Source organism: Bombina bombina, chromosome 12 (genome assembly GCF_027579735.1).
Source record: "Bombina bombina isolate aBomBom1 chromosome 12, aBomBom1.pri, whole genome shotgun sequence".
NCBI lineage: Eukaryota > Metazoa > Chordata > Amphibia > Anura > Bombinatoridae > Bombina > Bombina bombina.
The window spans coordinates 39,938,423-39,962,467 of NC_069510.1; the positions used below are offsets into that span (position 1 = coordinate 39,938,423).

The 24,045-nt window shown below is 40.2% G+C and overlaps 1 protein-coding gene across 1 annotated transcript in view; it reads left to right on the forward strand.

The window, feature by feature from the left end:
* The first annotated feature begins 242 nt into the window (after positions 1–242).
* Positions 243–24,045, forward strand: part of LOC128643135 (ficolin-1-B) — a 216,674-nt gene continuing 192,871 nt past the window's right edge. Inside the window, exon 1 of the mRNA XM_053696087.1 lies at positions 243–360. Within this exon, the coding sequence (XP_053552062.1) occupies positions 279–360 (82 nt within the window). The 5' untranslated portion in view covers positions 243–278. The remainder of the gene's footprint in view (positions 361–24,045) is intronic.

Here is a 24,045-nt window from a genome sequence, read left to right on the forward strand (position 1 = left end):
AGATTAAATTAATTATATGATGTGTTTAAAAATCAAATTATTATTAGTATTATCTAAATACTGCATTACAAAGTATTGCTTCTGCATTTAGTTAGGCAAACTTACAATAAACTGTTGCTGATAGTGCAACAAATTTGACAGGATTGCAAACTGTGCATATTTTTTAGCTGAACTAGGAAATACAAAGAAATATAATTAGCAAGAGCTTAGGTGTTCATATACATAGCAAATGTGAAGTTTCCCACAGCTTCAGTACACACATACATCTCCAAGCTACGATGGGATCTACTACACAGAGATTGTTGGTGCTGATACTTTGGGTGACACTAATGGATACTTCCGCTGAGGACACCTGTGCAGGTGAGTTATACACATATCTCCTTTTTGGTGTACTTTCACCATATCCATTTCATATATTTTAATAATGTTCATATTTTCATATATTTCATACATAAAGCAAATTTGATGATAAAAGTAATTTGGAAAGTTTAATTTTGACTTGACTGTCCCTTTAAGGCTTAATCAAAAACATAGACATGATTAAAAGCTTGAAATATTGTCAGGTTTATTTGTGGACCCATATGATTACAAAATAGAGGTCTTTTTAATTCATTTTGCGGCTGTATCTATGACATTCTGGAAGATCAATTGAGATTGGCTTTCCCTTTCTAAGACTTCAAGCAATTGGTGTTGTTCATGTTTTTCATTTATTTAAACAAAAACATACCAGGTTGTTCATAGATAAAACTTACAAATGTATATTGATGGTGCTATTTAGATTTTGTAATTATAAGTACTAACTGGTGCAATGAGAGGAAGGGTGATACTGTCCCATACTTGACAAGTATGGAATCCCAATAAGCATAGACAAGCATACCAATTATAACAATTAAAGTAAAATAAGGAAGAAAAATAGATATCTACTTATAACTAACAACATAACAAATATCTCCAGATGTAAAAAAAAAAAATGTAAAGGGATGCAGATTGGGGGGGGGTGGCTTAAAGTGATTGTAAACTATAATCAATTAAAGGCCATTATCAAAAAATAATCTTAAAAACAGGGGCACTTTAATTCATTAAAGTTTACAAGGATGCTTCTTTTTTAAAATATTTACCATTGTGTAATGGTAAACATAATGCCGAACCTCTGCCCGCATCTCCTGCTTTCTTTAGCAGATCGATCATAAATCCAGCTTCCTCCATTCATTGCATGGCCCCACGAGCTGAACGCCAAAGGGGGCACACAACAATTGGAGGAAGCCGGGTTTGTCATTGATCTGCTAAAGAAAGCAGGAGTTGCGGTCTGAGGATTGGCGTTATGTTTACCATAACACAAAAGTAAGTATTTAAAAAAAGAAGTGTCTTTGTAAACTTTAATGAGAGTGCCCATGTTGTTTAAAGGGACCCTAAACACCTTCTGTTTTCATTTAATTATTATTATTTTTTAATCATTTTGTTTTAGTTTTAAACATTATTTGTTTCTCCATATTTGTATCTTGCTTCTGCTCAATTATCTTTTATTTTCAATTTTACCACTAAACCACCGCCTACTGAATGCGGTGGTAGCCGCCATATTGTAACGCGCGTTGTATGGGATAGTATGCAGACTCGCTGTGCACTCCCTTCTTTACTTCCGCTCATGCACATACAAATAAAGCAACGTCTTAGCCGCTTCTATGAAGCTCGTTTTCATTAACTTTGTGAACGAGCTTCATAGATTTAGTTGTCAAAGGCAGACGTTTTCAGTGAATGAACAGCTGTGTTACTCTATTTTGCAATAATCCTTATACTACGAGTGAAAGAGGGATCGCACAACACACTGCTCAGGGAGACAGCTGCTGTCTCATAAATATACTCTGTTTTCTTTTACCCCTCTGTTATCTCTACAAGCTCCCGGAGTCCCGCTCAAGCTAGCTATACCTTTTCTGAGTTTATTGTAAATCTTATGCAGCTGACGCTCTGTGATGTGACAGCATCAGTGGTTTGTTTATTTACCAGGCATTCTGAAGATCCTAAAAGATAGCGTAGTGAATGCTTTATTTGTTTTGTTTTTTACGAGTATGGAGCGGTCAGCCATAGTGTTCTGTTTTATGCACATCAATTTCTAATGACGATCAGGCAGCCAAGCTTCAAATCACCCTTCTGTTTCTTCTTTGAGGTTTGAAAGTTACTTATTTTCTTTTGTTCTGGGATCGATCCTACCTTTATCTGTTAGCATTATGTTTTCATTCTGCTTTTACCAATCGCATCATCTAAGTCAATATTGTTTGTCTAATTTGGGTTGCTTTTATTTGTTATATATGTATATATATATATATATATATATATAACAAATAAAAGCAACCCAAATTAGACAAACAATATTGACTTAGATGATGCGATTGGTAAAAGCAGAATGAAAACATAATGCTAACAGATAAAGGTAGGATCGATCCCAGAACAAAAGAAAATAAGTAACTTTCAAACCTCAAAGAAGAAACAGAAGGGTGATTTGAAGCTTGGCTGCCTGATCGTCATTAGAAATTGATGTGCATAAAACAGAACACTATGGCTGACCGCTCCATACTCGTAAAAAACAAAACAAATAAAGCATTCACTACGCTATCTTTTAGGATCTTCAGAATGCCTGGTAAATAAACAAACCACTGATGCTGTCACATCACAGAGCGTCAGCTGCATAAGATTTACAATAAACTCAGAAAAGGTATAGCTAGCTTGAGCGGGACTCCGGGAGCTTGTAGAGATAACAGAGGGGTAAAAGAAAACAGAGTATATTTATGAGACAGCAGCTGTCTCCCTGAGCAGTGTGTTGTGCAATCCCTCTTTCACTCGTAGTACAAGGATTATTCCAAAATAGGAGTTAATTATTTATTTATTTTTTAAATTATAATTAATTATTAGCTTTCAAGGGTGTTAGCAATAGAGGCCAGTTCAAAGGATATTATTTAGGGACAAAACTAAGATAATCGCTGCAAACTTTATAGCAGCAATAGTTTTAGTTATGCTGTGCTGTGCGCGCTCACAGCAATAAGCAGAGACTTCCGGGTTTCTCAACATAACCTTCAGCAATGTCGGCACAGAGCAGTCAGAAAGTGAAGTAAATTTAAAAAAATAAAAAAATAAATAAACCTATAATAAAAAGAAATAGCGATTTGCATTTAAAAAAAATAAAGAAACATTATGAATAAAAAACAAACAAAACACTAATGACAAGTGTTTAAAGTCCCTTTAAGATTATTTTTTAATACTGGGATTTAATTCATTAAAGTTTACAATCACTTTAATAATCTACCTCAGTGTTCTCCAAAGTTAACTTTACCTGCTGGGTGGAATTATAAAGTAGCCAGGTAGGGCAATGTAATACTTTGCAATGGTTATTGGTTATTTATAAATGTTACTTAGACCGAGTCTTAGACTATCCAAAGCACACATTAATTGCATTATTTTTTTTTTTATATTTTTTTTTTAATAAAAATATTGCACGCAAAAGTGCCCAAAGTTAGGACATGCAAGGTGTTAGAAAACAAATGGGCTGCAAAGTGCTTTTAGATAGGAATCCATTGAAACACATTTATTTATTTTTTTTGGAAATAAATATATACAGGTGTGTATCTTACTATATACATATGTGTTTATGTATTACTATGCATATATTTGTATCTACATACTTATATAATAATATACACATATATATATATATATATATATATATATATATATATATATATATATATATATATATATAGTAATATTCCTGTCAAATGTGCTCAGCCGGGTTAGAGATCGAGTGGGGAGTTAATTTTTTTCTCCAATTTTTTCTTGCTCCATTGACATCTATGGAAGAATATGTTAACGTGGTCATGATATTGTAACTTCGGCTTTTTGCGTGCAACTGGTTGGCAAGAGTGTGGAAACTTTTTACTTTCCACTTGTAATATGCACGCTTACCGATGCGCAAAAAGCTTACTTCTAGCGGAGATAACACATGAGCGAGAGAATTAAAAAACGTGCCACTAATAATCTAGCCCCAACTGCTTATGTCCCTTTGATGGTGATAATATACTAGTGGGGCAAAAACAGAATTTATGCTTACCTGATAAATTACTTTCTCTTGCGGTGTATCCAGTCCACGGATTCATCCTTACTTGTGGGATATATTCTCATTCCCTACAGGAAGTGGCAAAGAGAGCACACAGCAGAGCTGTCCATATAGCTCCCCCTCTGGCTCCGCCCCCCAGTCATTCGACCGACGGTTAGGAGAAAAAGGAGAAACCATAGAGTGCAGTGGTGACTGTAGTTTAAACAAGAAATTTTAACCTGACTTAATTGCCAGGGCGGGCCGTGGACTGGATACACCGCAAGAGAAAGTAATTTATCAGGTAAGCATAAATTCTGTTTTCTCTTGCAAGGTGTATCCAGTCCACGGATTCATCCTTTACTTGTGGGATACCAATACCAAAGCTTTAGGACACGGATGAAGGGAGGGAACAAGACAGGTAACCTAAACGGAAGGCACCACTGCTTGCAAAACCTTTCTCCCAAAAATAGCCTCCGAAGAAGCAAAAGTATCGAATTTGTAAAATTTGGCAAAAGTATGCAGTGAAGACCAAGTCGCTGCCTTACAAATCTGTTCAAAAGAAGCCTCATTCTTGAAGGCCCAAGTGGAAGCCACAGCTCTGGTGGAATGAGCTTTAATTCGTTCAGGAGGCTGCTGGCCAGCAGTCTCATAAGCCAATCGGATGATGCTTTTCAACCAGAAGGAAAGAGAGGTAGCAGTCGCTTTCTGACCTCTCCTCTTACCAGAATAGACAACAAACAAAGATGATGTTTGTCTGAAATCCTTAGTTGCTTGTAAATAGAATTTCAAAGCACGAACCACATCAAGATTGTGTAAAAGTCGTTCCTTCTTAGAAGCTGGATTAGGACACAGGGAAGGAACAATGATTTCCTGGTTAATGTTCTTATTAGAAACAACTTTAGGAAGAAAACCAGGTTTGGTACGCAAAACTACCTTATCTGCATGGAACACCAGATAGGGTGAATTACACTGCAAAGCAGACAATTCTGAAACTCTTCGAGCAGAAGATATAGCTACCAAAAACAAAATTTTCCAAGATAATAACTTAATATCTATGGAATGTAAAGGTTCAAACGGAACCCCTTGAAGAACTGAAAGAACTAAATTTAGACTCCATGGAGGAGCCACAGGTTTATAGACAGGCTTGATTCTGACTAAAGCCTGTGCAAACGCTTGAACATCTGGTACTTCTGCCAGACGCTTGTGTAAAAGGATAGACAGAGCGGATATCTGTCCCTTTAAGGAACTAGCTGACAAACCTTTCTCCAATCCTTCTTGGAGAAAAGACAATATCCTTGGAATCCTAATCTTACTCCACGAGTAACCCTTGGATTCACACCAACAAAGATATTTCCGCCATATCTTATGGTAAATTTTCCTGGTGACAGGCTTTCTAGCTTGGATCAGAGTATCTATGACTGATTCAGAGAACCCATGCTTGGATAGAATTAAGCGTTCAATCACCAAGCAGTCAGCTGCAGAGAAACTAGATTTGGATGCTTGAATGGACCCTGTATTAGAAGATACTGCCTCATTGGCAGTGTCCATGGTGGGACAGATGACATGTCCACTAGGTCTGCATACCAAGTTCTGCGTGGCCACGCAGGCGCTATCAGAATTACCGAGGCCTTCTCCTGTTTGATTCTGGCTACCAGCCGAGGGAGAAGGGGAAACGGTGGAAAGACATAAGCCAGATTGAAGGACCAAGGCGCTACTAGAGCATCTATCAATGCCGCCTTGGGGTCCCTGGACCTGGATCCATAAAGAGGAAGTTTGGTGTTCTGATCCTACTCTGGAATGCCCCATAGCTGGGTCAGCGGAGCAAAAACCTCCGGGTGGAGTTCCCACTCCCCCGGGTGAAAAGTCTGACGACTTAGGAAATCCGCTTCCCAGTTGTCTACTCCTGGGATGTGAATTGCAGATAGATGGCAAGAGTGATCCTCCGCCCACCTTATTATCTTGGTTACTTCCTTCATCGCTAAGGAACTCTTTGTTCCTCCCTGATGATTGATGTATGCTACAGTCGTGATGTTGTCCGACTGAAATCTGATTAATTTGGCCGCCGCTAGCTGAAACCATGCCTGGAGCGTGTTGAATATCGCTCTCAGTTCCAAAATGTTTATCGGGAGAAGAGACTCTTCCCGAGACCATAGGCCCTGAGCCTTCAGGGAGCCCCAGACCGCGCCCCAGCCTAACAGACTGGCGTCGGTCGTTACAATGATCCACTCCGGTCTGCGGAAGCACATTCCCTGAGACAGGTGATCCTGAGACAAGGACCAGAGAAGAGAATCTCTGGTTTTTTGGTCCAGTTGGATTTGAGGAGACAAATCTGCATAATTCCCATTCCACTGTTTGAGCATGCACAATTGCAGTGGCCTGAGATGAATTCGAGCAAAAGGGACTACGTCCATTGCTGCTACCATTAATCCGATTACCTCCATGCACTGAGCTACAGATGGCCGAGGAATGGAATGAAGAGCTCGGCAAGTACTTAAAAGCTTTGACCTTCTGACCTCCATCAGAAATATTTTCATTTCTACCGAGTCTATTAATGTTCCTAGGAAAGGAACCCTTGTGAGCGGGGACAGAGAACTTTTTTCGGTGTTCACCTTCCACCCGTGAGACCTTAGAAAGGCCAGAACAATATCCGTATGTGCCTTGGCTCTGGGAAAATACGACGCCTGTATTAAGATGTCGTCCAGATAAGGTGCTACCGCAATGCCCCGCGGTCTTAGTACCGCTAGAAGGGACCCTAGCACTTTTGTGAAAATTCTGGGAGCGGTGGCCAACCCGAAGGGAAGGGCCACAAACTGGTAATGCTTGTCCAGAAAAGCGAACCTTAGGAACTGATGGTGATCTTTGTGGATAGGAATATGAAGGTACGCATCCTTTAGATCCACGGTAGTCATATATTGACCTTCCTGGATCATCGGTAAGATTGTCCGAATGGTCTCCATTTTGAATGATGGAACTCTGAGGAATTTGTTTAGAATTTTTAGATCCAGGATTGGCCTGAAAGTTCCTTCCTTTTTGGGAACCACAAACAGGTTTGAGTAAAAACCCAGTCCTTGTTCTGTAATTGGAACTGGATATATCACTCCCATCTGGAGTAGATCTTCTACACAGCGTAAGAACGCCTCTTCCTTTGTCTGGTCTTTAGACAGACGAGAAATGTGGAACCTTCCCCTTGGAGGAGAGTCCTTGAATTTTATAAGATATCCCTGAGCAACGATCTCTAATGCCCAGGGATCGGGAACATCTCTTGCCCAAGCCTGAGCAAAGAGAGAGAGTCTGCCCCCTACCAGATCCGGTCCCAGATCGGGGGCTACCCCTTCATGCTGTCTTAGTAGCAGCCGCAGGCTTTTTGGCCTGTTTACCCTTGTTCCAGCCCTGCAAAGGTTTCCAGGTTGCCTTGGGCTGTGAAGCGTTACCCTCTTGCTTTGCGGTTGCAGAGGTTGAAGCAGGACCGCTCCTGAAGTTAGCCTTGTTTTTAGCCTTAAAAGGCCTATCTTGCGGGAGGGCATGGCCCTTTCCCCCAGTGATATCCGAAATAATCTCTTTCAACTCGGGCCCGAAAAGGGTCTTTCCCTTGAAAGGAATATTCAGTAATTTTGTTTTGGACGACACGTCGGCCGACCATGATTTGAGCCAAAGCGCTCTGCGCGCCATGATGGCAAAACCAGAATTTTTCGCCGCTAACTTAGCTAATTGCAAAGCGGCATCTGTGATAAAAGAATTAGCCAGTTTTAGAGCATTAATTCTATCCATGACTTCGTCATATGAAGTCTCCCTCTGGAGCGACTCCTCCAGCGCCTCAAACCAAAAAGCCGCTGCAGTAGTTACAGGAATAATGCAGGCAATAGGTTGGAGAAGGAAACCTTGTTGAACAAATATTTTCTTTAGTAAACCTTCTAATTTTTTATCCATAGGATCTTTGAAAGCACAACTGTCTTCAATTGGTATGGTTGTGTGCTTGGCTAGTGTTGAAACTGCCCCCTCTACCTTAGGGACCGTCTGCCACGCGTCCCGCCTGGGATCAGTTATGGGGAACATTTTCTTAAAGATAGGGGGGGGGGAACAAAAGGTACACCTGGTCTTTCCCACTCCCTAGCAACAATATCCGCCACCCTCTTAGGGATCGGAAACGCATCAGTGTATACAGGGACTTCTAGATATTTGTCCATTTTACACAATTTCTCTGGGACCACCATAGGGTCACAATCATCCAGAGTTGATAAGACCTCCCGAAGCAGTACGCGGAGGTGTTCCAATTTAAATTTAAATGCTAGTGAATCTGATTCTGCCTGCTGAGAAACTTTTCCTGAGTCACAAATTTCTCCCTCAGACATTACATCCCTCGCCCCTACTTCAGAGTGTTGTGAGGGTACATCAGATAAACCTCCCAAAGCTTCTGACTGCTCCTCATCTGTTCTCAAAACAGAGCTATCGCGCTTTTTAGGGAAAACTGGCAGAATTGGATAGAAAGGCCGCAAGGGAATTATCCATGACTGCCGCCAGTTGTTGCAATGTAATAGGTGCTAATGCACTAGAGGTACTAGGTATCGCTTGAGCGGGTGTAACTGGTGATGACACATGGGGAGAGGAAGACGGACTATCCTCATTACCTTCAGTCAAATAATCATCTAGGGCTATATTTTTAAGTGACACAATATGATCTTTAAAGTGTATAGACACATTAGTGCACTTGGGACACATTTTGAGTGGGGGTTCCACCATGGCTTCTGAACACATAGAGCAAGGCTTTTCCTTAGTGTCAGACATGTTTAACAGATTAGTATTATACACAAGCAGGCTTGGAAAAATACTTTATGCAATAAAAAATACAATTTGCAATAAATGTTACTGTGCCTTTAAGATAATAAAAGCGCACACAATTTTACAAAACGGTCAAAAATGAACCAAAGCTCTTGAAATTTTTACAGTATGTGCCTAATGCTTCGATATGATTGCACAGCAAGTTTCAGCCTGATTAACCCTTTAATGCCCAAACCCGAGCCGCCTAAAGCAAACAACCAGTTAATAAACTACAGCACCTTGCCACAGCAGCCTGCTGTGGCCCTACCTTCCCTTAAGGATTGGATTTGAGAAAATCAAGCTTCCAGAAGTCCTCAAGCAGTCTCTGGACCCATGTGAAGCAGCATGCAAGGAAATCTGTCAGAATAAACTGCGCAACTGAGGCGCGAAATTAGGCCCCTCCCACTCCACTCCAGAGCTGTGGGGCCTTCAGAACCCAATTTACGTGACTAAAAATAATGCCATGTGGAATAAAACCCCAATAAACACACCAAAAGTGCTTAAAAGTGTCAATAAAGAGTATTTTTCTAAATAAAATAATCGATTGCCCTGCTAAAGTGATAACCAGTCTATTGATCCCACTTAAATAAGCCTCTAGTTCTATACTAAGTTTCAGAACATGGCTTACCCTTCCCACATGGGAAATCTTGTCAGTCTTCTAGCATTATCTTGTCTTGACTAGAAAAAAGATGACTGAAACATACCTCAAAGCAGTTAAGCCTGCAAACTGTTCCCCCCAACTGAAGTTTTCTGGTACTCCTCAGTCCTGTGTGGGAACAGCAATGGATTTTAGTTACAACATGCTAAAATCATTTTCCTCTCAGCAGAATTCTTCATCACATTTCTGCCAGTGAGTAAATAGCACAAACCGGTACTATTTAAAAATAACAAACTTTTGATTGAAGATATAAAAAACTACAAATCTAACACCACATTCACTTTACCCTCCCGTGGAGATGCTACTTGTTAGAGCGGCAAAGAGAATGACTGGGGGGCAGAGCCAGAGGGGGAGCTATATGGACAGCTTTGCTGTGTGCTCTCTTTGCCACTTCCTGTAGGGAATGAGAATATCCCACAAGTAAGGATGAATCCGTGGACTGGATACACCTTGCAAGAGAAAACAGAATTTATGTTTACCTGATAAATTACTTTCTCCAACGGTGTGTCCGGTCCACGGCGTCATCCTTACTTGTGGGATATTCTCTTCCCCAACAGGAAATGGCAAAGAGCCAGCAAAGCTGGTCACATGATCCCTCCTAGGCTCCGCCTACCCCAGTCATTCGACCGACGTTAAGGAGGAATATTTGCATAGGAGAAACCATATGATACCGTGGTGACTGTAGTTAAAGAAAAAAAAATTATCAGACCTGATTAAAAAACCAGGGCGGGCCGTGGACCGGACACACCGTTGGAGAAAGTAATTTATCAGGTAAACATAAATTCTGTTTTCTCCAACATAGGTGTGTCCGGTCCACGGCGTCATCCTTACTTGTGGGAACCAATACCAAAGCTTTAGGACACGGATGAAGGGAGGGAGCAAATCAGGTCACCTAAATGGAAGGCACCACGGCTTGCAAAACCTTTCTCCCAAAAATAGCCTCAGAAGAAGCAAAAGTATCAAACTTGTAAAATTTGGTAAAAGAGTGCAGTGAAGACCAAGTCGCTGCCCTACATATCTGATCAACAGAAGCCTCGTTCTTGAAGGCCCATGTGGAAGCCACAGCCCTAGTGGAAGGAGCTGTGATCCTTTCAGGAGGCTGCCGTCCGGCAGTCTCGTAAGCCAATCTGATGATGCTTTTAATCCAAAAAGAGAGAGAGGTAGAAGTTGCTTTTTGACCTCTCCTTTTACCAGAATAAACAACAAACAAGGAAGATGTTTGTCTAAAATCCTTTGTAGCATCTAAATAGAATTTTAGAGCGCGAACAACATCCAAATTGTGCAACAAACGTTCCTTCTTCGAAACTGGTTTCGGACACAGAGAAGGCACGACTATCTCCTGGTTAATGTTTTTGTTAGAAACAACTTTTGGAAGAAAACCAGGTTAGTACGTAAAACCACCTTATCTGCATGGAACACCAGATAAGGAGGAGAACACTGCAGAGCAGATAATTCTGAAACTCTTCTAGCAGAAGAAATTGCAACCAAAAACAAAACTTTCCAAGATAATAACTTAATATCAACGGAATGTAAGGGTTCAAACGGAACCCCCTGAAGAACTGAAAGAACTAAGTTGAGACTCCAAGGAGGAGTCAAAGGTTTGTAAACAGGCTTGATTCTAACCAGAGCCTGAACAAAGGCTTGAACATCTGGCACAGCTGCCAGCTTTTTGTGAAGTAACACAGACAAGGCAGAAATCTGTCCCATCAAGGAACTTGCAGATAATCCTTTTTCCAATCCTTCTCGAAGGAAGGATAGACACTTAGGAATCTTAACCTTGTCCCAAGGGAATCCTTTAGATTCACACCAACAGATATATTTTTTCCAAATTTTGTGGTAAATTTTTCTAGTTACGGGCTTTCTGGCCTGAACAAGAGTATCAATAACAGAATCTGAGAACCCTCGCTTTGATAAGATCAAGCGTTCAATCTCCAAGCAGTCAGCTGGAGTGGGACCAGATTCGGATGTTCGAACGGACCTTGAACAAGAAGGTCTCGTCTCAAAGGTAGCTTCCATGGTGGAGCCGATGACATATTCACCAGATCTGCATACCAAGTCCTGCGTGGCCACGCAGGAGCTATCAAGATCACCGACGCCCTCTCCTGATTGATCCTGGCTACCAGCCTGGGGATGAGAGGAAACGGCGGGAATACATAGGCTAGTTTGAAGGTCCAAGGTGCTACTAGTGCATCTACTAGAGTCGCCTTAGGATCCCTGGATCTGGACCCGTAGCAAGGAACCTTGAAGTTCTGACGAGAGGCCATCAGATCCATGTCTGGAATGCCCCACAGTTGAGTGATTTGGGCAAAGATTTCCGGATGGAGTTCCCACTCCCCCGGATGCAATGTCTGACGACTCAGAAAATCCGCTTCCCAATTTTCCACTCCTGGAATGTGGATTGCAGACAGGTGGCAGGAGCGAGTCTCCGCCCATTGAATGATTCTGGTCACTTCTTCCATCGCCAGGGAACTCCTTGTTCCCCCCTGATGGTTGATGTACGCAACAGTCGTCATGTTGTCTGATTGAAACCGTATGAACTTGGCCCTCGCTAGCTGAGGCCAAGCCTTGAGAGCATTGAATATCGCTCTCAGTTCCAGAATATTTATCGGTAGAAGAGATTCTTCCCGAGACCAAAGACCCTGAGCTTTCAGGGATCCCCAGACCGCGCCCCAGCCCATCAGACTGGCGTCGGTCGTGACAATGACCCACTCTGGTCTGCGGGAGGTCACCCCTTGTGACAGGTTGTCCAGGGACAGCCACCAACGGAGTGAGTCTCTGGTCCTCTGATTTACTTTTATCTTCGGAGACAAGTCTGTATAGTCCCCATTCCACTGACTGAGCATACACAGTTGTAATGGTCTTAGATGAATGCGCGCAAAAGGAACTATGTCCATTGCCGCTACCATCAAACCTATCACTTCCATGCACTGCGCTATGGAAGGAAGAGGAACGGAATGAAGTATCCGACAAGAGTTTAGAAGTTTTGTTTTTCTGGTCTCTGTCAGAAAAATCCTCATTTCTAAGGAGTCTATAATTGTTCCCAAGAAGGGAACTCTTGTCGACGGAGATAGAGAACTCTTTTCCACGTTCACTTTCCATCCGTGAGATCTGAGAAAGGCCAGGACTATGTCCGTGTGAGCCTTTGCTTGAGGAAGGGACGACGCTTGAATCAGAATGTCGTCCAAGTAAGGTACTACAGCAATGCCCCTTGGTCTTAGCACCGCCAGAAGGGACCCTAGTACCTTTGAGAAAATCCTTGGAGCAGTGGCTAATCCGAAAGGAAGCGCCACGAACTGGTAATGTTTGTCCAGGAATGCGAACCTTAGGAACCGATGATGTTCCTTGTGGACAGGAATATGTAGATACGCATCCTTTAAATCCACCGTGGTCAAGAATTGACCTTCCTGGATGGAAGGATTGTTCGAATGGTTTCCATTTTGGACGATGGAACCTTGAGAAACTTGTTTAGGATCTTGAGATCTAAGATTGGTCTGAACGTTCCCTCTTTTTTGGGAACTACGAACAGATTGGAGTAGAACCCCATCCCTCGTTCTCTTAATGGAACAGGATGAATCACTTCCAGAAGATAACCTTGGGAGACTATTTCTAGCGCCCAAGGATCCAGAACATCTCTTGCCCAAGCCTGAGTGAAGAGAGAGAGTCTGCCCCCCACCAAATCCGGTCCCGGATCGGGGGCCCGCATCTCATGCTGTCTTGGGAGCAGTGGCAGGTTTCTTGGCCTGCTTTCCTTTGTTCCAGCCTTGCATAGGTCTCCAGGCTGGATTGGCTTGAGAAGTATTACCCTCCTGCTTAGAGGACGTAGCACTTGGGGCTGGTCCGTTTCTGCGAAAGGGACGAAAATTAGGTTTATTTTTGGCCTTGAAAGACCTATCCTGAGGAAGGGCGTGGCCCTTGCCCCCAGTGATATCAGAGATAATCTCTTTCAAGTCAGGGCCAAACAGTGTTTTCCCCTTGAAAGGAATGTCAAGCAATTTGTTCTTGGAAGACGCATCCGCTGACCAAGATTTTAACCAAAGCGCTCTGCGCGCCACAATAGCAAACCCAGAATTTTTCGCCGCTAACCTAGCCAATTGCAAGGTGGCGTCTAGGGTGAAAGAATTAGCCAATTTAAGAGCACGAATTCTGTCCATAATCTCCTCATAAGAAGAAGAATTACTAATAATCGCCTTTTCTAGCTCATCGAACCAGAAACACGCGGCTGTAGTGACAGGGACAATGCATGCAATTGGTTGTAGAAGGTAACCTTGCTGAACAAACATCTTTTTTAGCAAACCTTCTAATTTTTTATCCATAGGATCTTGGAAAGCACAACTATCTTCTATGGGTATAGTGGCGCGCTTGTTTAGAGTAGAAACCGCCCCCTCGACCTTGGGGACTGTCTGCCATAAGTCCTTTCTGGGGTCGACTACAGGAAACAATTTTTTAAATATGGGGGGAGGTACGAAAGGTATACCGGGCCTGTCCCATTCTTTATTAACAATGTACGCCACCCGCTTGGATATAGGAAAAGCTTCGGGGGGCCCCGGGGCCTCTAGGAACTTGTCCATTTTACATAGTGTTTCTGGAATGACCAGATAATCACAATCATCCAAATTGGATAACACCTCCTTAAGCAGAGCGCGGAGATGTTCCAACTTAAATTTAAAAGTAATCACATCAGGTTCAGCTTGTTGAGAAATTTTTCCTGAATCTGAAATTTCTCCCTCAGACAAAACCTCCCTGGCCCCCTCAGACTGGTGTAGGGGCCCTTCAGAAACAATATCATCAGCGTCCTCATGCTCTTCAGTATTTTCTAAAACAGAGCAGTCGCGCTTTCGCTGATAAGTGGGCATATTGGCTAAAATGTTTTTGATAGAATTATCCATTACAGCCGTTAATTGTTGCATAGTAAGGAGTATTGGCGCGCTAGATGTACTAGGGGCCTCCTGTATGGGCAAGACTGGTGTAGACGAAGGAGGGGATGATGCAGTACCATGCTTACTCCCCTCACTTGAGGAATCATCTTGGGCATCATTTTTACTAAATTTTTTATGACATAAATCACATCTATTTAAATGAGAAGGAACCTTGGCTTCCCCACAGTCAGAACACAATCTATCTGGTAGTTCAGACATGTTAAACAGGCATAAACTTGATAACAAAGCACAAAAAACGTTTTAAAATAAAACCGTTACTGTCACTTTAAATTTTAAACTGAACACACTTTATTACTGCAATTGCGAAAAAGTATGAAGGAATTGTTCAAAATTCACCACAGTGTCTTAAAGCCTTAAAAGTATTGCACACCAAATTTGGAAGCTTTAACCCTTAAAATAACGGAACCGGAGCCGTTTTTATATTTAACCCCTTTACAGTCCCTGGAATCTGCTTTGCTGAGACCCAACCAAGCCCAAAGGGGAATACGATACCAAATGATGCCTTCAGAAAGACTTTTCTATGTATCAGAGCTCCACACACATGCAGCTGCATGCCATGCTGTTCTCAAAAACAAGTGCGCCATACCGGCGCGAAAATGAGGCTCTGACTATGATTAGGGAAAGCCCCTATAGAATAAAGTGTCTAAAACAGTGCCTGCCGATATTATTTTACAAAAAATACCCAGATTAAATGATTCCTCAAGGCTAAATATGTGTAAATATGATCGATTTAGCCCAGAAAATGTCTACAGTCTTAATAAACCCTTGTGAAGCCCTTATTTACTGTCTGAATAAAAATGGCTTACCGGATCCCATAGGGAAAATGACAGCTTCCAGCATTACATCGTCTTGTTAGAATGTGTCATACCTCAAGCAGCAAAAGACTGCTCACTGTTCCCCCAACTGAAGTTAATTCCTCTCAACAGTCCTGTGTGGAACAGCCATGGATTTTAGTAACGGTTGCTAAAATCATTTTCCTCATACAAACAGAAATCTTCATCTCTTTTCTGTTTCAGAGTAAATAGTACATACCAGCACTATTTTAAAATAACAAACTCTTGATTGAATAATAAAAACTACAGTTAAACACTAAAAAACTCTAAGCCATCTCCGTGGAGATGTTGCCTGTACAACGGCAAAGAGAATGACTGGGGTAGGCGGAGCCTAGGAGGGATCATGTGACCAGCTTTGCTGGCTCTTTGCCATTTCCTGTTGGGGAAGAGAATATCCCACAAGTAAGGATGACGCCGTGGACCGGACACACCTATGTTGGAGAAATCAGTAATTCCATGAAGTTAATTAATTGTGGAAGTGTAATATATTTATTGTTTAAAAAGAAAACTATAAATTAACATCCAAAAAAATGCAAAGTCTATATATACCTTGTCTCCTTGGCTTATATCCATGGATAATATTCAGCAAGGAGACTCCTCGTTCCCAAAGGGTGAGCAGACCTGACCACTCCCCAAGCTACAGAGAGATGGGGTGTGCTAGGAGCGCCTAATGAAAGGCTAGGTCTAAATATAGGGTATACACTAATAGTGTCAGTTATACACTATGTGATAAAAGTGTCAGTATGTACACTATAAGGTCCTACAAGTGTCAGTATGTACACTATAAGGTCCTACAATGGTATAATAATGGGATCTTGGATAATACAATTTAACAAATTTAATAACACATATAATAACAGCAGAAAATCACAGGTTAAAAAAGCATAAAAGTATATGGATCCATAATACTTAGTAAAAACAATAACAATAAAAATAATCTAACAATGGCATTAATATTGATGCAAGGACAATGATACTAACTAAAAACGAATGCAATAAAAACAATTGCAATAGAAATTATCCAAAGGTGGGCATTAATATGGATGCAAAAACATTAAAGGGATATAAATTAAATACAAAAAATACAATAAGTGACTATGTGCGATGTCTAGTAAAACTCAATGCGATAAACAGTGAAAATTATGTATCAAACATGTATAAAAACATATAAAAAAATAAATACAATAAATTGAAAATATGTGTGTCAAAAATCCAATAACAGTGGAAAACAGTCTGTATGATAAAATATCCTCGTGATCCAAATATCAATCCAAAAGTACGTGTGTAAATCCAATATTGAAAAGTGTTCCAACAGTAAAAAACAAAGCAAAAATATTGTATATCAAAAAGAGTGATCACTTGTTGATAAAAATATGTAAACAAACTTCATAAAAAATAAGCTTCATAAAAATATGAGAAACTAAAAAACCAAAAAACAAATCCTGTGAAAAAATAGCAAATCCAATCCCTGTGAAAAAAGAAAAGTCTTGAAAAAGGCCCTATTGGTGGGCCGAAACGCGTTGGCATATATGGTGAGTTTTATTTCTATAATTGCAAGCATATTTTAAGCATACTACTCTATGTTGTATTTTTTCTTTTCTTTTCTTTTCTTTTTTCTTTTCTTTTTTCTCTTTTCTTTTCTTTTCTTTTTTCTTTTTTCTTCTTTTCTTCTTTTCTTTTCTTTTCTTTCATTTTCCTTTTTCTTTTCTTTTCTTTTTCTTTTTCTTTTCTTTTTTCACAGGGATTGGATTTGCTATTTTTTCACAGGATTTGTTTTTTGGTTTTTTAGTTTCTCATATTTTTATGAAGCTTATTTTTTATGAAGTTTGTTTACATATTTTTATCAACAAGTGATCACTCTTTTTGATATACAATATTTTTGCTTTGTTTTTTACTGTTGGAACACTTTTCAATATTGGATTTACACACGTACTTTTGGATTGATATTTGGATCACGAGGATATTTTATCATACAGACTGTTTTCCACTGTTATTGGATTTTTGACACACATATTTTCAATTTATTGTATTTATTTTTTTATATGTTTTTATACATGTTTGATACATAATTTTCACTGTTTATCGCATTGAGTTTTACTAGACATCGCACATAGTCACTTATTGTATTTTTTGTATTTAATTTATATCCCTTTAATGTTTTTGCATCCATATTAATGCCCACCTTTGGATAATTTCTATTGCAATTGTTTTTATTGCATTCGTTTTTAGTTAGTATCATTGTCCTTGCATCAATATTAATGCCATTGTTAGATTATTTTTATTGTTATTGTTTTTACTAAGTATTATGGATCCATATACTTTTATGCTTTTTTAACCTGTGATTTTCTGCTGTTATTATATGTGTTATTAAATTTGTTAAATTGTATTATCCAAGATCCCATTATTATACCATTGTAGGACCTTATAGTGTACATACTGACACTTGTAGGACCTTATAGTGTACATACTGACACTTTTATCACATAGTGTATAACTGACACTATTAGTGTATACCCTATATTTAGACCTAGCCTTTCATTAGGCGCTCCTAGCACACCCCATCTCTCTGTTCTTCTTTGGGTATCTAGAGACCCAATTGTTATAGGAGCCTTGGTCTTGATAGTTAGCGCCGTCGGACTGATTACACTATTGTATACACTCCCCAAGCTACCGCAATTTAAGTTGCAGTGATACCACAGGTAACAAGTATAAGGTAGGGTGTTTACCATGATTTAGAAATTATTTAATTTTATTTTAGTTATCTTGACTCTCACTGGATAATAATCACCAATGAAAAGATCTCAAAGCATTGCTCAAAAAATCATATTTGTTGGGAAAAGGATTACAAAATGCTAAGAAATTTCAATACTTCATACAGAGAAAAAATTGTATCAAACCCAACCCCTGATTGTCAAACATTAGAAAAAAGAATCCCAACCCCATAATAGACATTAACCCCTTAATGACCACAATGTACCATGTACATTTCTAGTCGTCAAAGGGATATGAAACCCATATTTTTTCTAATTTACTCCTTTTATCAATGTTTCTTCTTTCTCTTGGAGTGTTTATTCGAAAAAGCAGGAATGTAAACTTAGGAGCCAGCCCATTTTTGGGTCTGCACCTATGTAGCGCTTGCTGATTGGTATCTAAATGAAGATACCATTTAGCAAGTCCTATCCAGGGCGCTGAACTAAAAATAAGCCGGCTCCTAAGTTTACATTCCTGCTTTTCCAAATAAAGATACCAAGAGAATTACAAAAAAATTATAGTAAGGGTAAATTAGAAAGTTACTTAAAATTGATTTCTCTATCTCAATAATGAAAGGAAAAAAATTTAATTTCATATACGTTTAAGGGTTTTCTTGTTTATAATAGCATGGGACCCACCACAAACGCAGGACCGCGCTATTATACGCTCCCTCCTTCCTTCTAGCCCCCGGAAATAGTGTGACCTCCCCCTGGCAGCAAGACTGCACTAATAATAATGCAAACCCCATAGAAAGATCAGCGACATACTGGGTACATCACTGGTCCTTAAGGGGTTAAATTAAAGTTCTTCATAGAAAGCAGAAAATCTAAATTATAGAAGAATGCAAACTCAGACTACAGAGTCCAAGCCTTACCCATGTAGCAGCCATAACACTACACTGAACTCCTCTGGGACACATTGACACAAATGCAGGGGCATAGTTTTGATAAAATAAAAAACCTTTAAAGATCATCAAAACATACCAGAGTTAAAATCACACCTTAGAATACCTCTTCCGACTCTCTGTATCTGCTGCACCGCTCTGCGAGTCCCTTCACTGGCTCCCCATTCACAGCAGAATTAAAATCAAAATTCTCACCCTGACCTACAAAGCCCTTACCAATGCAGCCCCCCCACCTGTCCTCACTCATCAACAAATATACTCCAACCCGCCCCCTAAGATCCAACAATGACCTGCTCCTTGCATCTTCTACTATCACCTCCTCCCATGCTAGACTACAGGACTTCTCTTGTGCGGCACCTACCTTCTGGAATGCACTTCCTTGAGCTGTCAGACTTTCCCATAACCTCTCCTCCTTTAAATGCTCCCTAAAGACCTTTTTGTTTAGGGAAGCCTATCACCAAATCAGTAACAAATGAATTCCACTTGCCTAATAGTTGCCCTCATCTAACTCCACACTAACATCATTCTCACCTTTGCAGTCCCCACCTCCTGTTTCTCATCTTCCTACCCATCTAGACTGTAAGTTCCCACAGGAACAGGGCCCTCAATTCCCCTTGTATTTGTTTGTTAAATTTTGTCCGGTGTCTTATATTGTATTGTACTGTACTTTTATCTTTGTACCCATGGACAGCGTTGCAGAATCTGTTGGCACTTTATAAATAAATAATAATGTAAGTGGCTGGACATCAGAGAAGGTACAAACTTATAAGGTCATAAGACCATTGTAGCTGTGATAAGCTATAATCAATAATCAAAACTGCTTATGACATTTGTAGTGAGGAGTACAATAAACACAGCACGGCTAACAGTGGTAAAGGAACACAAGCAGTATCCAAACTGCATTAGGCTCTCCTAAGGTTGGCACTATTAGAATCCCCCATAAAGTATTTGCATAAGCACATGCCCAAGGTTGACTTCATATGAATATATTGTCTGACCTAAAATGGTGATGCCTACCAGAACCCACTATGGGAGAAGATGGCGGGACAACTACAGTGTAGAGTAAAATCAGCTCTGAGTAGGCTGCAGCAATTAGGAAAGTTTTCAATAGTCAGAACCAGGTCAGTCAGGAACCAGGCGTGCTGTAGGAAAGTGTAGCACAGTCCTCACTGTGCTTCAGGACCTGACAGCAGACGACAGTCAATGATACATCTCTAAGAAGTGGTTTGAGTCACCAAACAAGGTGGGTTTACCGTTTACGCCGACACAGCCTGACTCAAGGAGCAAGATGCCTAGTATAGCAATTTTCTTCATGGGTAAAATCTGCAATGTTCTCTACAGGTAACACTGGAGGAGAGTCTAAGTCATGTTAAGACTCTAGACCAGCCCTTCTTAAACTGTGGGTCGCGTAACCCTAATGTGGGAGTCGCGGGCCTCCTGATTCCAAATTGGACACAAAATATTTTACTGACGCTGTATAGCAACATGACAAATGTAATGATCCCTGTACCGGTTAGCGACCACCCTTCACACAGCTTGTTGCCAAGACAATAGAACAGAGTAAAGCAAAAGGAGGGGGGGATTACACAGTGTCTCGCGATATTTGTATAGATGCCAGCGTCTGCAAACTTGCGCTGATTGGCTGCTTGCTCCATGCTGCTCTATTTGCTGCACATTTAAAAGTCATTAGTCACGGGCTTCCTTATAATACTGACGAGTCTAAATGAAACTGGAACCATGAGTCGGTACGCAAAAGTCAGGCTATTTTGCCAAGAAAGACATAGGGGGATATTTATCAAGCCGTCAACCGCAAATATGCCATAATTCCGCAGCGTAATTGTTGCGAGTTTGATCCGACCTAGTTATCAAAGTCTACAGACCGGCAAAAGTTTAAATTTGTGACGTAACATACACTCCGCCAGTCTCAATCCGACGCAGATCGATGCTTACGTCATTACAGATGTTCCGAATACACATTCGGCTCTGACACTTTTCCCATTTATCAAATTTCTAACAGTTACGCTTGCGGCTATTCGGGCCCAGCATACCTGGTTTTCAATCCGCCAACTTGGAGGCCGTGGATGCCATAGGAATCAATGGGAGTCTGAAAGCAGCGAAAGCTTATGTTCGATGTTGCCAGATATCCCATTGATTTATATGGTTGAAAACAAGTAACGTTTACACCTATCACCCTAACATAAGCCCCAAGTCTAAACACCCCTAATCTGCCGCTCCCGGACCCCGCCACAACCTAAATAAACTTATTAACCCCTATCATGTTGCTCCCGGATCCCGCTGCAACCTAAATAAAGTTATTAACCCCTATCCCGCCGCTCCCCGACCCCACCGCCACTAAATAAACTTATTAACCCCTAAAACCTCTGGGCTCCCACATCACTACCACTAACTAAACCTATTAACCCCTAAATCGCCAGTCCCCCACATCACCATAAACTAAATTAAGCTATTAACCCCTAAATTTAACAACCCGCTAACTTTAAATTAAAATTACAACATCCCTATCTTCAAATAAATTTAAACTTACCTGTAGAATTAAAATAAACTATTTTTAAACTATTAACTAACCTACCCTAACTATTATACTACAATTAAATTAAACTAAATTACATATTAAAAAAACCTAACCCTACTCAAATTATTTAAATTCTAATATTAAACCTTATTAAAAATTACTAAAATTACCAAAAAAGTTACGAAAAATAAAAAGACTAAATTACGAAGAAAAAAATACCGCATTATCAAAAATAAAAAAGAATTACACCTAATCTAATATCCCTATCAAAATAAAAAAGCTCCCCCAAAATAAAAAAATCCCTAGCCTACATAAAACTACCAATGACCCTTAAAAGGGCCTTTTGTTGGGCATTGCCCCAAAGAAATCAGCTCTTTTACCTGTAAAAAAAAATACAAACACCCCCCAACAGTAAACCCACCACCCAACCAACCAACCCCCCCAAATAAAAAACCTGTCTAAAATAACCTAAGCTCCCCATTGCCCAGAAATGGACATTTGTATGGGCATAGCCCTTAAAAGGGCATTTAGCTCTTTTACTGCCCAGACCCTAATCTAAAAATAAAACCCACCCCAAAAAAAACTTAAATAAACCTAACACTAACCCCAACAATCCACTTACAGTTATTGAAGTCACGCTTGAAGGATCCATCCGGCAGGCAAGAAGTCTTCATCCAGTCGGCAAGAAGTCTTCATCCAGACCGCATTTCCTATCTTCATCCATCCGGAGCGGAGCGGGTCCATCCTGAAGACATCCGGCGTGGAGCTCCTCTTCATACGGTCGCCGTAGTAAACTGGAACTTCAATGCAAGTGACGTCATCCAAGATGGCGTCCCTTGCATTCCTATTGGCTGAAAGATTTAAATCAGCCAATAGGATTAGAGCTGCTAAAATCCTATTAGCTGTTCCAATCAGCCAATAGGATTTGAGCAGCTCTCATCCTATTGACTGTCCCAATTAGCCAATAGGATGAGAGCTCAATTAGAGAGGGCTATTAGATTAGGTGTAATTCTTTTTTATTTTTGATAATGTGTTTTTTCCCCCGTAATTTAGTGTTTTTTATTTTTTGTAATGTAGCGTTTATTTTTTTTGGTAATTTAGTAATTTTTAATAAGGTTTAATAGAAGATTTAAATCATTTGAGTAGGGTTAGGTTTTTTTAATATGTAATTTAGTTTATTTAATTGGTAGTTTAATTTAATTGTAGTATAATAGTTAGGGTAGGTTAATTAATAGTTTAAAAATAGTTTATTTTATTTCTACAGGTAAATTTAAATTTATTTGGAGATAGGGATGTTGTAATTTTAATTTAAAGTTAGCGGTTTGTTAGGTTTAGGGGTTAATAGCTTAATTTAGTTTATGGTGATGTGGGGGGCTGGCGGTTTAGGGGTTAATAGGTTTAGTTAGTGGTAGTGATGTGGGAGGCCAGAGGTTTAGGGGTTAATATGTTTATTTAATGGTGGCGGGATAGGGGTTAATAACTTTATTTAGGTTGCGGCGGGGTACGGGACCAGCGGGATAGGGGTTAATAACTTGATTTAGGTTGCAGCGGGGTCTGGGAACGGCGGGATAGGGGTTAATAACTTTATTTAGGTTGTGGCAGGGTCTGGGAGCAGCAGGATAGGGGTTAATAACTTAATTTAAGTTGCGGCGGGGTCCGGGAGCAGCAGGATAGGGGTTAATAACTTGATTTAGGTTGCGGCGGGGTCCGGGAGTGGCGGGATAGGGGTTAAACACTTTTAGTATAGTCGCAGCGTTTAGTGACAGGGTATAAATAAAGTTGGTAAAAAGTCGAATAGACGCGAGATCGATGACTGCTAGTTAACAACAGTCCAATGCTCATCGCCCAGTACTTGGTGTGCATGTTTTTACCAGTTTTTTTTAATAAATATGGAGATCGTATTCAGGTCCGCAGCAGCAATGTTAGGCGATGTTAGGTGAGCGTATTGGTGCTGGCGAATGCAGCACAGTTGACAGCTTGATAAATATCCCCCCAATTGTTTTATTAACGTTCGCATGCGTCGTAAACCTTTGTTTGTTTTTAATAACACTGGATCAATTTTTATTGCATATAGCGTTAGCCTCATAAAGGGCAATTATAGTGAAGATGTTACATGTTCTAATTCGTTAGACTCGGAGCATATATTTGTGGCAAGAGAACAATGCAAATGAGCTATTAGAATTAAATTGGAAAGTTGGAATGCTATATCTGAATCGCGAAAGAAAACAATTTGGTCTAATGTCCCCTTATATATATATATATATATTAAAAGTGTATGATTTAATTTGTGTCATACAAGCTACAGTTTATGCAGTATATATGTTTATGCCATTAAAACTAATAACTTTTACTAGAAGTTTTACTAGTAGAAATAGATTGCAAAACTACTTATGTTCAAAGTTTTCAGATGCTCAGGGATGGAAGGGAGGGTATGAGCATGGAAGGGGGTATGAATATGAAGGGGAAGTATGGAAGGGGCACTGAGCATGGAAGGGGGGAGTATGAAGGGGAAGTATGAGTATGGAAGGGAGGG